The sequence below is a fragment of the Salvelinus alpinus genome, chromosome 15, assembly GCF_045679555.1.
Source record: "Salvelinus alpinus chromosome 15, SLU_Salpinus.1, whole genome shotgun sequence".
In the NCBI taxonomy this organism is placed as follows: Eukaryota; Metazoa; Chordata; class Actinopteri; order Salmoniformes; family Salmonidae; genus Salvelinus; species Salvelinus alpinus.
This window is the reverse complement of record NC_092100.1, coordinates 2,689,296-2,706,843: the sequence shown is the minus strand read 5'-3', so window position 1 is coordinate 2,706,843 and position 17,548 is coordinate 2,689,296. Positions and strand designations below refer to the sequence as shown.

Below are 17,548 nucleotides of genomic sequence, written 5' to 3'. Positions count from 1 at the left end.
TTTGTGATCCAATCACTATCGATCAGCATGCGCCAGGTGACCCAGTTACCGTATGGAATTCACAACTACATTTTTTGCCAGCTAGATATCTTAGACTATTTTGTTTAACAGTCTAAAATGTACTATATGCTCTGCAGTTGTGCATTTAGTTTGCTAATTTAGTAGCTAATTGGCTATCTAGCTATGTGGTTAGCTTCTTTAAAACAAATCAAGCTTTGCTTGGTAACAGCAGATAACACCCTCCTGGATCAAGAGCCTTGCTGGCTAGTATTTGTTTTGTGCAGCAAACTGGGAGTAGCATTTGTAAGTTACTTGTACAGTTTAGGTCAGAGACTATATACAATTATTTGCAATGCGCTCATTAGCATTTAGTTAGCATTCTCTATGCGATTTTCCTTGTACTTGTTAGCATTGCTAACCGTCAGATTACAGAGTCTCAATGGGGTTTGAAAAACAGAGTCCCTTGTGTTCAGTGCCGGTATTACCGAATATCCCGGTATGGCACAAGGTCGGTATGAAGCCATGACAATCTACAGCCACTATATTGTAGTAGTGACTTCTATGGTAGTGAAGCCCTCAGATCCTCAGGGAATCAAACAGGACATTCATCACGTTATCACTATCCCTGATCCTTACATCCCACCTCAAGAAATAACATTTAAAAGCTTATCCGGTATCATCTAGGGAAAGTCACGGTACGGGACTGGATCTTTGTCTGCGTCCTAAATGGCAAACTTTTTCCTATATAGTGCACTACCGGTCCTGGTCAAAAGTAGTGCACTATGGGACACACTCTTAACCAACCAGACTACAGAGGTGCTTAGTCTCAGAGATGTCAAACACTGTTCAGTCTCACGGTAAGCTGCCGCTTCTCAAATGCTAATTGAGGATGTAGTGTGGTGTGTGGTTCACCCCCGTAGTGACACAACAGCCTCCTGCCTGCCTGCCTCCACCACTACAGCCTTTGGTAATGATAATGGTGGTAATGGTAGTAATGGTAGTAATGGCAGTGGTGGTAATGGTAGTAATGGTAGTAATGGCAGTGATAGTAGTGGTGCTAATGGCGGTGGTGGTATTGGTAGTAATGGTATTGGTAGTAATGGTGGTGGTGGTATTGGTAATAATGGCAGTGGTGGTAATGGTAGTAATGGCGGTAATAGTAGTAATGGTAGTGATGGTATTGGTAGTAATGGTAGTGGTGGTAATGGTAGTAATGGCGGTAATAGTAGTAATGGTATTGGTAGTAATGGTAGTGATGGTATTGGTAGTAATGGTGGTGATGGTATTGGTAGTAATGGTGGTGATGGTATTGGTAGTAATTGCGGTGGTGGTAGTAATGGCGGTGATGGTATTGGTAGTAATGGTAGTGGTGGTAATGGTAGTAATGGTAGTGATGGTATTGGTAGTAATGGTAGTGATGGTATTGGTAGTAATGGTAGTGATGGTATTGGTAGTAATGGTAGTGATGGTATTGGTAGTAATGGTAGTGATGGTATTGGTAGTAATGGTAGTGCTGGTATTGGTAGTAATGGTAGTGATGGTATTGGTAGTAATGGTAGTGATGGTATTGGTAGTAATGGTAGTGATGGTATTGGTAGTAATGGTGGTGATGGTATTGGTAGTAATGGTAGTGATGGTATTGGTAGTAATGGTAATGGCGGTAATGGTGGTAGTAATGGTGGTGATGGTATTGGTAGTAATGGTAGTGATGGTATTGGTAGTAATGGTAGTGATGGTATTGGTAGTAATGGTAGTGATGGTATTGGTAGTAATGGTGGTGATGGTATTGGTAGTAATGGTAGTGATGGTATTGGTAGTAATGGTAATGGCGGTAATGGTGGTAGTAATGGTGGTGATGGTATTGGTAGTAATGGCGGTGGTGGTAGTAATGGTGGTGATGGTATTGATAGTAATGGCGGTGGTGATAGTAATGGTGGTGATGGTATTGGTAGTAATGGCGGTGGTGGTAGTAATGGTGGTGATGGTATTGGTGGTAATGGTAGTGGTGATAATAGTAGTGGCACCCTATTCCCTATATAGTGCACTACTTTTGACCAGGGCCCGTAGGCCTCTACTGTATATAGGGAATAGGGTGCCATTTGGGACACAACCAGTTTGTGGGTCAGAAACATCCCTTCCTTCAGTTAGTTTGGTTCCTAATGAGCTTTTAACCACCATCAGCGTCAATGCAGAAAGAGCAACTGGAACGGACGACCAGATGTAATTCATTATGATTAAATGCAGCTCACTGAAGTTGTTCTTTATCCATATGATGTCTATCAATATTAAAATAACCTCTCTATGTAATAAAGAGCCGAGGCACGATGAAGACAGAGAGAAGGTACGAGTTTCAAGTTAAGCAGTATAACGTAAGAGAACGAAGGTGTACTCACATGTAGCCACGGAATCTGGCCAGGTCGTTGTTAGGCTTCTCACATTCTATGACGCTGTTGTATTTGGACGGGTCAAAATCACAATCCTGTAGAACAATACACATTTTTACTTAGCAATTCTGTCCTTTATTAAAACAACTAACTTATTTGATAAGCACGTCTATTCATCAATAAACCACATCTCTTCTGTAGGTCATTTCATTTTCATTGATTTCTAAAATTAATCCAAAATGTGTACACTTGAAAACAAACAATCTGGAAAGTGAGATCGAGGCAGAGTAGTCAGACCCAGAGAACACAGGAAGTGAGATCGAGGCAGAGTAGTCAGACCCAGAGAAAACAGGACGTGAGATCGAGGCAGAGTAGTCAGACCCAGAGAACACAGGAAGTGAGATCGAGGCAGAGTAGTCAGACCCAGAGAACACAGGAAGTGAGATCGAGGCAGAGTAGTCAGACCCAGAGAACACAGGAAGTGAGATCGAGGCAGAGTAGTCAGACCCAGAGAACACAGGAAGTGAGATCGAGGCAGAGTAGTCAGACCCAGAGAACACAGGACGTGAGATCGAGGCAGAGTAGTCAGACCCAGAGAACACAGGACGTGAGATCGAGGCAGAGTAGTCAGACCCAGAGAAAACAGGACGTGAGATCGAGGCGGAGTAGTCAGACCCAGAGAAAACAGGACGTGAGATCGAGGCGGAGTAGTCAGACCCAGAGAAAACAGGACGTGAGATCGAGGCAGAGTAGTCAGACCCAGAGAAAACAGGACGTGAGATCGAGGCGGAGTAGTCAGACCCAGAGAAAACAGGACGTGAGATCGAGGCAGAGTAGTCAGACCCAGAGAACACAGGAAGTGAGATCGAGGCAGAGTAGTCAGACCCAGAGAACACAGGAAGTGAGATCGAGGCAGAGTAGTCAGACCCAGAGAACACAGGAAGTGAGATCGAGGCAGAGTAGTCAGACCCAGAGAACACAGGAAGTGAGATCGAGGCAGAGTAGTCAGACCCAGAGAAAACAGGACGTGAGATCGAGGCAGAGTAGTCAGACCCAGAGAACACAGGAAGTGAGATCGAGGCAGAGTAGTCAGACCCAGAGAACACAGGAAGTGAGATCGAGGCAGAGTAGTCAGACCCAGAGAACACAGGAAGTGAGATCGAGGCAGAGTAGTCAGACCCAGAGAACACAGGAAGTGAGATCGAGGCAGAGTAGTCAGACCCAGAGAACACAGGACGTGAGATCGAGGCAGAGTAGTCAGACCCAGAGAACACAGGACGTGAGATCGAGGCAGAGTAGTCAGACCCAGAGAAAACAGGACGTGAGATCGAGGCGGAGTAGTCAGACCCAGAGAAAACAGGACGTGAGATCGAGGCGGAGTAGTCAGACCCAGAGAAAACAGGACGTGAGATCGAGGCAGAGTAGTCAGAACCATAGAAAACAGGACGTGAGATCGAGGCGGAGTAGTCAGACCCAGAGAAAACAGGACGTGAGATCGAGGCAGAGTAGTCAGACCCAGAGAACACAGGAAGTGAGATCGAGGCAGAGTAGTCAGACCCAGAGAACACAGGAAGTGAGATCGAGGCAGAGTAGTCAGACCCAGAGAACACAGGAAGTGAGATCGAGGCAGAGTAGTCAGACCCAGAGAACACAGGAAGTGAGATCGAGGCAGAGTAGTCAGACCCAGAGAACACAGGAAGTGAGATCGAGGCAGAGTAGTCAGACCCAGAGAACACAGGAAGTGAGATCGAGGCAGAGTAGTCAGACCCAGAGAACACAGGAAGTGAGATCGAGGCAGAGTAGTCAGACCCAGAGAACACAGGAAGTGAGATCGAGGCAGAGTAGTCAGACCCAGAGAACACAGGAAGTGAGATCGAGGCAGAGTAGTCAGACCCAGAGAACACAGGAAGTGAGATCGAGGCAGAGTAGTCAGACCCAGAGAACACAGGAAGTGAGATCGAGGCAGAGTAGTCAGACCCAGAGAACACAGGAAGTGAGATCGAGGCAGAGTAGTCAGACCCAGAGAACACAGGACGTGAGATCGAGGCAGAGTAGTCAGACCCAGAGAAAACAGGACGTGAGATCGAGGCAGAGTAGTCAGAACCAGAGAAAACAGGAAGTGAGATCGAGGCAGAGTAGTCAGAACCAAAGGAAACAGGAAGTGAGATCGAGGCAGAGTATCAGAACCAAAGGAAACAGGAAGTGAGATCGAGGCAGAGTAGTCAGACCCAGAGAAAACAGGAAGTGAGATCGAGGCAGAGTAGTCAGAACCAGAGAAAAGAGGCCTGTACTCACAGAGTCCTAGAGAAGGAGTGCTGATCTAGGATCAGGTACTCCCTGTCCATATAATCTTATTTATTATGATCCCAGATAAAAACCAATCCTAAATCAGCACTCATACTCAGACTGTGAATACAGCCCCTGGTCTATCAGATGGTAAATGTTATATAGGGTAGTAGAGGAATCATCATGACCACAGAATTCTTGTCAAATCGGTGTGAGACCGAACAAACAACAAAGCTAGTGTCAGTGTACCGAGAAGCCTATCAAAACACAACGCTAGTCCGTGTGGAATGTTGGTTAACATGGACAGCAACATTAGGTTCTAGAATCTTCATGACAAAAGGTCAGAGGTCGACTCTATGGTTACATCTTAAAAAAGGCCCAGTTTAGTCAGAAAATGTGATTTGCCTGTGTCTTATATACAGTGTATTTCCACACTAAGGTTGGAATAATACTGTGAAAATGATAATGCCCTTTTTTTTGTGTAAGAGGGGTTTGAAAAGATGACCTGAAATCTCAGCCTGTTTTGGTTGGATGGAGTTTTCGCTTGCCTGGTGACATCACCATGCGGTAAATTTGTAATAGACCAATAAGAACGAGAGTTGTAAAACTGTGCCAACAACAGTTAGTTTTCATTATTTCCCCCTTCCCACTCAGACCACTTCCAGACAGTCCTAGCAACAACAACAAAAAAACCTCTTGCTTGAGAAATTGCTCTTTGCTAAGAAGCGATTTGTTTATATTTTACATTTTAATTGAAAAACACACTAAGTTACTTAATTGTTACTCAGAAATGATTTGATATTGAGATAAAAACATCTGCAACTTTTAAAAATGGTACCCTATTCCCTATAGTGTCCTATTTGTTACTGGGAGGGGGTCTAAAGAAGTGCTCCATGTAGGGGACAGTGTACACTTTGGGATGTTGTCTCTTCATCATATTGGAGGAGTGAGCTGCAGTCAACTCCCAAACAAACAGTTATGCTGAGACAATACAGGGGGGTGTGACTTTTCCACACCTTCGTAGGGCTGTAACGGACATGTCATTTTGGATGACGGTAATTGGCCAGCCAAATGACCACGGTCATCGTAATACCCATTGGAATGCTCCGGACTGCATGTGCTGGAATTGAAATCGAATTAATAGAAAGGGAATCCCCTTTTTCAAGTCAATGATGGCATAATGGGTGGACAGGCGGCCATCGTGAGTGTACACAATCGGACCAAAGCAGGAAGTAAAATCCATGCTGTGATTTGTTGATTCAACTCAACTAACATTACATTCCATTGCATGAGCCACATCAGTTTAAACAAAAAAAATCACTTGAATGAACATTCTACATTACCATGGAAATTATTGCATCACAATACCAGGCAGCCATTGAGAGTGTACCTATGAGTTTACCAGGCAAATTTCCGGGGTTAGAGGTTACAACTTTCAAGCCCATTCTATTTCTGTGTGTGCTGCGGCTACTGCTGCATTGTGGGGGACATTTCCTACGCAACGGAATACTTGTTTTCTTGTTTCAGCACGGAGAAACAAAGTTCTCATCACAGTGTTAAAATCAATTCCAATTTAATTTGTCACATGCTTGGTGAACAACAGGTGTAGAGTAACAGTGAAATAATCATATATACACAGGGTACCAGGTAATAACCTGGCTATATACACAGAGGGTACCAGGTAATAACCTGGCTATATACACAGAGGGTACCAGGTAATAACCTGGCTATATACACAGAGGGTACCAGGTAATAACCTGGCTATATACACAGAGGGTACCAGGTAATAACCTGGCTATATACACAGAGGGTACCAGGTAATAACCTGGCTATATACACAGAGGGTACCAGGTAATAACCTGGCTATATACACAGAGGGTACCAGGTAATAACCTGGCTATATACACAGGGTACCAGGTAATAACCTGGCTATATACACAGGGTACCAGGTAATAACCTGGCTATATACACAGGGTACCAGGTAATAACCTAGCTATATACACAGGGTACCAGGTAATAACCTGGCTATATACACAGGGTACCAGGTAATAACATGGCTATATACACATAGTACCAGGTAATAACAAAGGTAAAATCACAGAAAAACACAGCTATTTTTCCAGCCAAAGACAGGAGTCACAAAAAGCAGAAAGAGATAAAATGAATCACTAACCTTTGATGATCTTCATCAGATGACACTCATAGGACTTCATGTTACACAATACATATATGTTTTGTTCGATAAAGTTCATATTTATACCCAAAAACCTCAGTTTACATTGGCGCCATGTTCAGAAATGCCTCCAAAATATCCGGAGAAATTGCAGAGAGCCACGTCAAATAACAGAAATACTCATCAAACTTTGATGAAAGATACACGTTTTACATAGAATTAAAGATACACTTGTTCTTAATGCAACCGCTCTCAGATTTCAAAAAGCTTTACGGCAAAAGCACAATATTCAATAATCTGAGAACAGCGTTCAGCCACAAAAAGGAAGCCATACAGTTACCCGCCAAATTGTGCAGTCAACAAAACTCATAAATAGTATTAAAAATCTTCACTTACCTTTGCTGATCTTCGTCGGAATGCACTCCCAGGACTCCCACTTCCACAAATGTTAGTTTTGTTCGGTAATGTCCATCATTTATGTCCAAAAAGCTATTTTTGTTAGCGTGTTTGGTAAACAAATCCAAAGTCAGTAGAAACATGTCAAACGATGTATTGAATCAATCTTTAGAATGTTTTTTAACATAAAATCTTCAATAATGTTCCAACCGGAGAATTCCATTGACTTCAAGATGTGCGATGGAACAGAGCTCCCTCTCATGTGAACGCGCATGGTCAGAGCATGGTCAGGTCATGGTAGACCTGACTAATTCCTGTCTCCTTCGGCCCCACTTCACAGTAGAGGCACCAGACAAGGTTCTACAGACTGTTGACATCTAGTGGAAGCCGTAGGAAGTGCAAACAGATCCATATCCCACTGTGTGTTCAATAGGGGCTGCTAACAGCACGAGCTCTGAAGATAGATGGGGGGGGGGGCAATCAATTCACATATGGTGTCCAGGGCACAGCTGGGGGGCAGAAGGTGGTCTATAGCAAGCGGTAACGGTGAGATTTGTTTCTGGATAGGTGGATTTTTAAAAGTAGAAGCTCAAATTGTTTGGGCACAGACCTGGATAGTAAGACAGAACTCTGCAAGCTATCTCTGCAGTAGATCGCAACACCGCCCCCTTTGGCAGTTCTATCTTGTCGGAAAATGTTATAGTTAGGGTTGGAAATTTCAGGGTTTTTGGTGGTCTTCCTGAGCCAGGATTCAGACACGGCTAGGACATCCGGGTTGGAGTGTGCTCAGGCAGTGAATAATACAAACTTAGGGAGGAGGCTTCTAATGTTAACATGCATGGAAACCAAGGCTTTTACGGTTACAGAAGTCAACAAATGAGAGCGCCTGGGGAATGGGAGTGGAGCTAGGCGCTGCAGGGCCTGGATTAACCTCTACATCACCAGAGGAGGAGTAGGATAAGGGTACGGCAAAAGGCTATAAGAACTGGTTCTTACAAGTCCGGAGTTACGTCCGCAGCATAGATCCAGGATTCCCCACCCTTCCTGGTGAAACACAGTTCGACACATTTCTTATCCCTCTTCCTGAAAGGCACCTTATAATCTATAGTCAAATTTGCTCACTCATTCAATGCAAACTCATTCATAGTGGTTAGGCCCACTAGACCAAAGCAAGATTATCCAGCATTTACAAGGATGTGAACCCTAATTGTGTACGATGTAATCAGTCTCCTGCTAATCACGTACACATGTTTTGGTGTTGCCCATCTCTTGTTGGCTTCTGTAAAGACCGCTTTAACTCTCAGAATTAAGTGGCACACAGATTGAGCCAGACCCTTTTATTGCACTATTTGGGGTTTTCCTTACCCACAATACAACTGACCAAAATGAATAAGGATGTAATTGCCTTTGTCACTTTGTTAGCGAGACGATTCATTTGACTTAGATGGGAATCCTCTGTACCCCCTTCTCATGCCCTTTCGATGAAATCCGTTTTGAATAAAGTTGGAAAAAATTCAACATTTCTACATTTCCCTGCAGTTCCAGAGTGACGTATATTTATATATTTGTAAGAGGCCTGGTATGTGAATAAATCAAATCACATTTTATTGGTCACATACACATGGTTAGCAGATGTTAATGTGAGTGTAGCGAAGTGCTTGTGCTTCTAGTTCCGACAATGCAGTAATATCTAACAAGTAATCTAACAATTCCACAACAACTACCTAATACACACAAGTGTAAAGGGATGAATAAGAATATGTACATATAAATAAATGGATGAGCGATGGCCGAACGGCATAGGCAAGATGCAGTAGATGGTATAGAGTACAGTATATACAGTGGGGCAAAAAAGTATTTAGTCAGCCACCAATTGTGCAAGTTCTCCCACTTAAAAAGATGAGCGAGGCCTGTAATTGTCAACATAGGTACACTTCAACTATGACAGACAAAATGAGAAAAGAAAATCCAGAAAATCACATTGTAGGATTTTTTATGAATTTATTTGCAAATTATGGTGGAAAGTAAGTATTTGGTCAATAACAAAAGTTTCTCAATACTTTGTTATATACCCTTTGTTGGCAATGACTTTACAAGTCTTTACAAGGTTTTCACACACTGTTGCTGGTATTTTGGCCCATTCCTCCATGCAGATCTCCTCTAGAGCAGTGATGTTTTGGGGCTGTTGCTGGGCAACACGGACTTTCAACTCCCTCCAAAAAATGTCTATGGGGTTGAGATCTGGAGACTGGCTAGGCCACTCCAGGACCTTGAAATGCTTCACAGGCAGTGGCTCGGGTGGTTGTTGTCCTTGATGATCTTTATGGCCTTCCTGTGACATCGGGTGCTGTAGGTGTCCTGGAGGGCAGGTAGTTTGCCCCCGGTGATGTGTTGTGCAGACCTCACCCTCTGGAGAGCCTTACGGTTGTGGGCGGAGCAGTTGCCGTACCAGGCGGTGATACAGCCAGACAGGATGCTCTCGATTGTGAATCTGTAAAAGTTAGTCAGTGTTTTTGGTGACGAGACAAATTTCTTCAGCCTCCTGAGGTTGAAGAGGCACAACGCTGTCTGTGTGGGTGGACCACTTCAGTTTGTCCGTGATGTGTACGCCAAGGAACTTAAAACTTTCCACCTTCTTGACTACTGTCCCGTCGATGTGGATAGGGGGGTGCTCAGATTGGTCGGACCAGCATTAAAACAGACCTGAGCACAGGCGTTTCCTGTTTTAGTTTCTGTCTATAGACTGGGAGCAACAAAATGATGTCGTGGTCAGATTTGCTGAAAGGTGGGCAAGGGAGGGCTTTGTATGCATTGCCAAGTTACCAAGTTAGAGTAACAATGATCCAGGATTTTGCCAGGTCACGCATTTGATATGCTGATAAAATGTAGGGAGCTTCGTTTTCAGATTAGCCTTGTTAAAATCCCCAGCTACAATAAATGCAGCCTCGGGATATGTGGTTTCCAGTTTACATAGAGTTCAGGGCCGTCGAGGTGTCTACTTGGGGGGGATATACACGCCTGTGATTATAATCGAAGAGAATTCTCTTGGTAGAAAATGCCATCGGCATTTGATTGTAAGGAATTCTAGGTCAGGCGAACATAAGGACTTGAGTTCCTGTATGTTATGATCACACCACGACTCGTTAATCATAAGGCGTGAAGAAACCAGGTGGCTGTACTGACTCTGATAATGTATCCCGAGTGAGCCATGTTTCCGTGAAGCAGAGAATGTTGCAATCTCTGATGTCTCTCTGGAAGGCAACCCTCGGGTTTGAGTTTGAGTTTATTTTTACAGGGACAAATTAATCAACGTTTCAGTAAAAGTGCCGGTTTTAGCCAGCTGGCTAATTTCGTCTACCTTGTTGTCACGAGACTGGACATTGGCGAGTAGTATACTCGGGAGCGGAGGGCGATGTGCCCGTCTACAGAGCCTGACCAGAAGACCGCTCCGTCTGCCCATTCTGCGGCGCCGTTGGGTTGCCTGCTGGTATCCGATCCATTGTCCTGTGGACCAAACTGAAGATCCGCTTCGGGAAAGTCGTATTCCTGGTGGTAATGTTGGTAAGTTGACGTTGCTCTTATATCCAATAGTTCCTCCCGGCTGTATGTAATAAGACTTAAGATTTCCTGGGGTGACAACAGTGTAATAAATAATACATAAAAAAATAAAAATACTGCATAGTTTCCTTAGAACTCGAAGGTCTCTGTCGGCGCCTTGAGACGACATCTCGGATGTTAAGGACTATGACCTTGTTGACCTATAACAACTGTATCGAAACATTTTATTTTTCTTGTCTTTTTTTTTGTATTTGTGTTTTTTTATGTCTGTCTCTCTGTTTTGCTGTATTGTATCTTTGATGTGTTGTTTTATATTACTACCAAATAACTTACAAGTGCAATTATTTTGTAAATGCTGGTGTTGAAAATTCAATAAACAAAGTAAAAAAGAAAAAAATAGTAAATAAAAGAAACAAAAAACATGCCAATTTGAAAAATAAGCCACGGAAGTTATTTGAGCGAGAATAAAGACGACTTCGAGTAGTAAGACATGCATAAAAGCAACAGATACCATTAATAAGAAGAGGCTAGAAGAGTCTTATATGGTGAGTTACCGAGTGGCTAGGACAGGCAAACCCCATTTATTGTGGAGGACTTAATTGTCCCTGCTACCGTGGATATGGCTGGCACAATGCTGGGGGAAAAGGCCCAAGAAACTATACAGACAATGCCTTCATCAAACAACACTGTTTCACGACGCATCAGTGACATGGCAGGAGATGTTTTGAAACAATTACTGCTTCGCATACAAGCCAGTGAATTATATGCATTACAGCTGGATGACGTGGCGGGCTTGGCACAGCTCCCGGTATATGTCCGTTACGTTTACGGGGGGGTAAATTAAGGAAGACATCCTCTTCTGCAAACCACTGGAAACCAGGACAACAGGAGAGGATATTTGTAAAGTACTGGACAGCTTTGTGACATCAAATGGACTTTGGTGGTCAAGATGTGTTGGTATCTGTACTGATGGCGCAAAAGCCATGACAGGGAGACATAGTGGAGTGGTAACACGCGTGCAAGCAGTTGCTCCCGACGCCACTTGGGTACACTGCAGCATCCACCAAGAGGCTCTTGCTGCCAAGGGAATGCCTGACAGCTTGAAAGACGTTTTGGACACGACAGTGAAAATTAACTTTGTTAAAAGTTGTTATAGATAGGGTGCAGCATTTTCACGTTTGGATGAAAAGCGTGTCCAGAGTAAACTACCTGCTACTCAGGCCCAGAAGCTAAGATATGCATATTAGTAGATTTGGATAGAAAACACTCTGAAGTTTCTAAAACTGTTTGAATGATGTCTGTGAGTATAACATATCTCATATGGCAGGCAAAAATCTGAGAAAAAATCCAGCCAGGAAGTGGGAAATCTGAGGTTGGTCGTTTTTCAACTCATTCCCTATTGAAGATACAGTGGGATATGGGTCATGTTACACTTCCTAAGGCTTCCACTAGATATCAACAGTCTTTAGAACCTTGTCTGATGCTTCTACTGTGAAGTGGGGCTGAATGAGAGGGGAATGAGTCAGAGGTCTGGCAGAATGCTTTGAGCTCGTGCCGCTTGTTCACGTGAGAGCGAGCTCTGTTCCATAGCTTTTCTACAGACAAAGGAATTCTCAGGTTGGAACATTATTGAAGATTTATGTTAACATCCTAAAGATCGATTCTATACTTAGTTTGACATGTTTCTATGGACTGTAATATGACTTTGTCTAAACTTTTGCCTGGACCTGCCCGCGCGTCGTGAGTTTAGATTGTGTACTGAACGCGTGAACAACAAGGAGGAATTTGGACATAAATGATGGACTTTATGGAACAAATCAAACATTTATTGTGGAACTGGGATTCCTGGGAGTGCATTCTGATGAAGATCATCAAAGGTAAGTGAATATTTATAATGCTATTTCTGACTTATGTTGACTCCAACATGGCAGATATCTTCTTGGGTTGTGTTGGTCTCTGAGTGCCGTACTCAGATTATTGCATGGTTTGCTTTTTCCGTAAACTTATTTTGAAATCTGACACAGCGGTTGCATTAAGGAGAAGTATATCTTTAAATCTGTGAATAACACTTGTATGTTTTATTAATGTTTATTATGAGTATTTCTGTGAGTTGATGTGGCTTTGTGCAAATTCACGGGATGTTTTGGAGGCAAAACCAAATGTAAATTGAGGTTTTTGGATATAAATATGAACTTGATCGAACAAAACATACATGTATTGTGTAACATGTTGTCCCGGGAGTGTCATCTGATGAAGAATATCAAAGGTTAGTGATTAATTTTATCAATATTTCTGCTTTTTGTGACTCCTCTCTTTGGTTGGAAAACCGCTGTATGCTTTCTGTGACTAGTTGCTGATATGTTCTGCTTTCGCCGTAAAGCCTTTTTGAAACCGGACACTTTGGTGGGATTAACATGAAGTTTATCTTTAAAATGGTGTCTAATACTTGTATGTTTGAGGAATTTTAATTATGAGATTTCTGTTGTTTTGAATTTGGCGCCCTGCACTTTCACTGGCTGTTGTCATATCGATCCTGTTAACGGGATCTCAGCCGTAAGAAGTTAACCGATATAAGACACTTGTATGTACCTAGATGTTTAATATCCATAATTGTTACGATTATTTATTTGAATTACGCTCCCTCCAATTTCACTGGAATTTTGTCGACAGGTGTCCCGCTGACGGGATGTCTAGCCCTAAGAAGTTTTTATCAAGGACAACACACAGGTCTTTCCATCATTGTCAGATTTTTTGTGTGCAATTAAACAAATTTACAGACAATGTCAAATGTGATATAGCGAAGCACCAGAGTGAGTTGGGTGCGCAATTACGCAGGTACTTTCCCAAAATGGATTCGTTATCCCTCTCATGCCCTGCCTCCAGTCCGCTTACCGATATCTGAACAAGAGAGCCTCATCGATATTGCAACAAGCAGTTCTGTGAAAATTGAATTTAAATCAGAAGCCACTGCCAGATTTCTGGATTGGGCTGCGCTCAGAGTATCCTGCCTTGGCAAATCGCGCTGTTAAGACACTGATGCCCTTTGCAAACACGTACCTATGTGAGAGAGGATTCTTGGCCCTCACTAGCATGGAAACTAAATACAGGCACAGACTGTGTGTGGAAAATGATTTCAGACTGAGACTCTCTCCAACACAACCCAACATTGCAGAGTTATGTGCATCCTTTCAAGCACACCCTTATTTATTGTTATTGTTATTGTTATTGTTATTCACAATTGTTTATGAACAAATAAGGTTTTATATGTAAGATGATTAAATAAAGAGCAAAATTATTGATTATTATCATATTATTATTATTATTATTATTATGTGTGCCCTGGTCCTATAAGAGCTCTTTGTCACTTCCCACGAGCCAGGGTTGTGACAGAAACTCACATTCAACATCACACTCATTCTTCTGTTTAATAAATGTATTGGGTAATGTGTGTGTGGCAGGCTTACAATGATGGCAGTAAACAACATTTGAGAGTTGTGCTGACCCTGGTGCTAGAGGGGGTACGCAGCTGTGTGCTGACCCTGGTGCTAGAGGGGGTACAGCTGGAGGTTGAATGTTTGAAGGGGTACAGGGCTGGAGGTGGAATGTTTGAAGGGGTACGGGACTGTAAACAGTTTAGAAACCACTGTCTTAGAGGTATAGTGTAACGTCAACAAGGTCCAGGAAGCTGCGGACCACCCGTCTGAGGTTGACTGATTGTTAAATGTATAGTCTCACCAGTTCTAGGAAGCTGCGGACCACTTGTCTCTGTTTGAGGTTGGTCTCGCCATCCAGGGTAGCTGTCTCGATGTGGACCATGCGGTCCGGGTCGCTGGAACTGAGCAGTAGAACATCTGCAGGCAGGATCTCGTTACAGCGCAGTCTAATGAAATCCCCAACACGCGCCTCCTTCCAGAACCGCTCCATGTACTGGTGCTCTGGCCTAGAGGAAGAAGATAGGACAGGGGACAGGTATCCACATGTTTGTTAGGAATTGAAAACTGGTCAAAGTGTGGAGAAATTCTGGATACAAAATAAAAGTGAACGCCTTGTACATTTAAGAGTTAAACAGAATGTACACAGGGAGACCAAAATGACTCTTCTGTAAGGTTCATAATAATCAAATCAAACTTTGTCACATGCGCCAAATACAACAAGTGTAGACTTTACCGTGAAATGCTGACTTACAAGCCCTTAACCAACAGTGCAGTTCAAGAAGAAGAAAATATTTACCAAGTAAACTAAAATAAAAAGTAACACAATAAGAATAACGAGGCTATATACAGGGGGCACCGGTACCAAGTCAGTGTGGAGGCTATATACAGGGGGCACCGGTACCGAGTCAGTGTGCAGGGGTACAGGCTAGTTGAGGTAATCTGTACATGTAGGTGGGGGCGAAGTGACTATGCACAGGTAACAAACAAACAGCGAGTAGCAGCAGTGTACAAGGGGGGGTCAATGTAAATTGTCCGGTGGCGATTTTTATGAATTGTTCAGCAGTCTCATGGCTTGGGGGTAGAAGCTGTTGAGGAGGCTGTTGAGAGTCCTTGTCTGCAGGACAGAGAACTGAACAGAAAACCCTCCCTCTCGTTCGTTCTTCCCACCTTCCCTCCTCAACCGACCCTGGTAACCTTCCCTCCTAACAGCGGAGGGGTGAGAGGGATTTACCCCTCCCCTGTCACCTCCGCCTCCTTAAAATCAGAGTTTTTTTTTTTTTTTAGCTCTAGAGAACATATACTTAGTTTTACCTACATTCAATACTAATTTCAGGTCAATAAAGTTTTTCTGTAATACAATGAAGACAGACTGTAGTTCAGATAGAGCCTGGTCAACGTTGGGGGGTAATAACAGACACAACAGTATCATAATACAATGAAGACAGACTGTAGTTCAGATAGAGTCTGGTCAACGTTGGGTCAATAGCAGACAACAGTATCATAATACAATGAAGACAGACTGTAGATCAGATAGAGTCTGGTCAACGTTGGGTCAATAGCAGACAACAGTATCATCAGCATACAAGTGGAGATAAAAGATAAAAATTACAGACAAGTCGATATTGTTAATGTAAACAGTAAAAAGTACACAGAATGGACTCCTTCAGGACACCAATATCCAGGAACCCTGGTTTAACACCGTCAGTAGATACACATGGAGATGTACATCTCCCTGGTTTAACACCGTCAGTAGATACACATGGAGATGTACATCTCCCTGGTTTAACACCGTCAGTAGATACACATGGAGATGTACATCTCCCTGGTTTAACACCGTCAGTAGATACACATGGAGATGTACATCTCCCTGGTTTAACACCGTCAGTAGATACACATGGAGATGTACATCTCCCTGGTTTAACACCGTCAGTAGATACACATGGAGATGTACATCTCCCTGGTTTAACACCGTCAGTAGATACACATGGAGATGTACATCTCCCTGGTTTAACACCGTCAGTAGATACACATGGAGATGTACATCTCCCTGGTTTAACACCGTCAGTAGATACACATGGAGATGTACATCTCCCTGGTTTAACACCGTCAGTAGATACACATGGAGATGTACTTCTCCCTGGTTTAACACCGTCAGTAGATACACATGGAGATGTACATCTCCCTGGTTTAACACCGTCAGTAGATACACATGGAGATGTACATCTCCCTGGTTTAACACCGTCAGTAGATACACATGGAGATGTACATCTCCCTGGTTTAACACCGTCAGTAGATACACATGGAGATGTACATCTCCCTGGTTTAACACCGTCAGTAGATACACATGGAGATGTACATCTCCCTGGTTTAACACCGTCAGTAGATACACATGGAGATGTACATCTCCCTGGTTTAACACCGTCAGTAGATACACATGGAGATGTACATCTCCCTGGTTTAACACCGTCAGTAGATACACATGGAGATGTACATCTCCCTGGTTTAACACCGTCAGTAGATACACATGGAGATGTACATCTCCCTGGTTTAACACCGTCAGTAGATACACATGGAGATGTACATCTCCCTGGTTTAACACCGTCAGTAGATACACATGGAGATGTACTTCTCCCTGGTTTAACACCGTCAGTAGATACACATGGAGATGTACATCTCCCTGGTTTAACACCGTCAGTAGATACACATGGAGATGTACTTCTCCCTGGTTTAACACCGTCAGTAGATACACATGGAGATGTACATCTCCCTGGTTTAACACCGTCAGTAGATACACATGGAGATGTACATCTCCCTGGTTTAACACCGTCAGTAGATACACATGGAGATGTACATCTCCCTGGTTTAACACCGTCAGTAGATACACATGGAGATGTACATCTCCCTGGTTTAACACCGTCAGTAGATACACATGGAGATGTACATCTCCCTGGTTTAACACCGTCAGTAGATACACATGGAGATGTACTTCTCCCTGGTTTAACACCGTCAGTAGATACACATGGAGATGTACATCTCCCTGGTTTAACACCGTCAGTAGATACACATGGAGATGTACATCTCCCTGGTTTAACACCGTCAGTAGATACACATGGAGATGTACATCTCCCTGGTTTAACACCGTCAGTAGATACACATGGAGATGTACATCTCCCTGGTTTAACACCGTCAGTAGATACACATGGAGATGTACATCTCCCTGGTTTAACACCGTCAGTAGATACACATGGAGATGTACATCTCCCTGGTTTAACACCGTCAGTAGATACACATGGAGATGTACATCTCCCTGGTTTAAC

At 43.2% G+C, this 17,548-nt stretch overlaps 1 protein-coding gene across 1 annotated transcript in view; it reads right to left on the bottom strand.

Moving 5' to 3' along the window:
- The window catches only part of atp10a (ATPase phospholipid transporting 10A), a gene marked incomplete at its 3' end in the record, with an annotated part of 110,602 nt that overhangs the window by 67,262 nt on the left and 25,792 nt on the right, over nt 1-17,548 (bottom strand). The window contains 2 exon segments of the mRNA XM_071342261.1: nt 2,394-2,479; nt 14,533-14,737. Of these exon segments, the coding sequence (XP_071198362.1) occupies nt 2,394-2,479; nt 14,533-14,737 (291 nt within the window).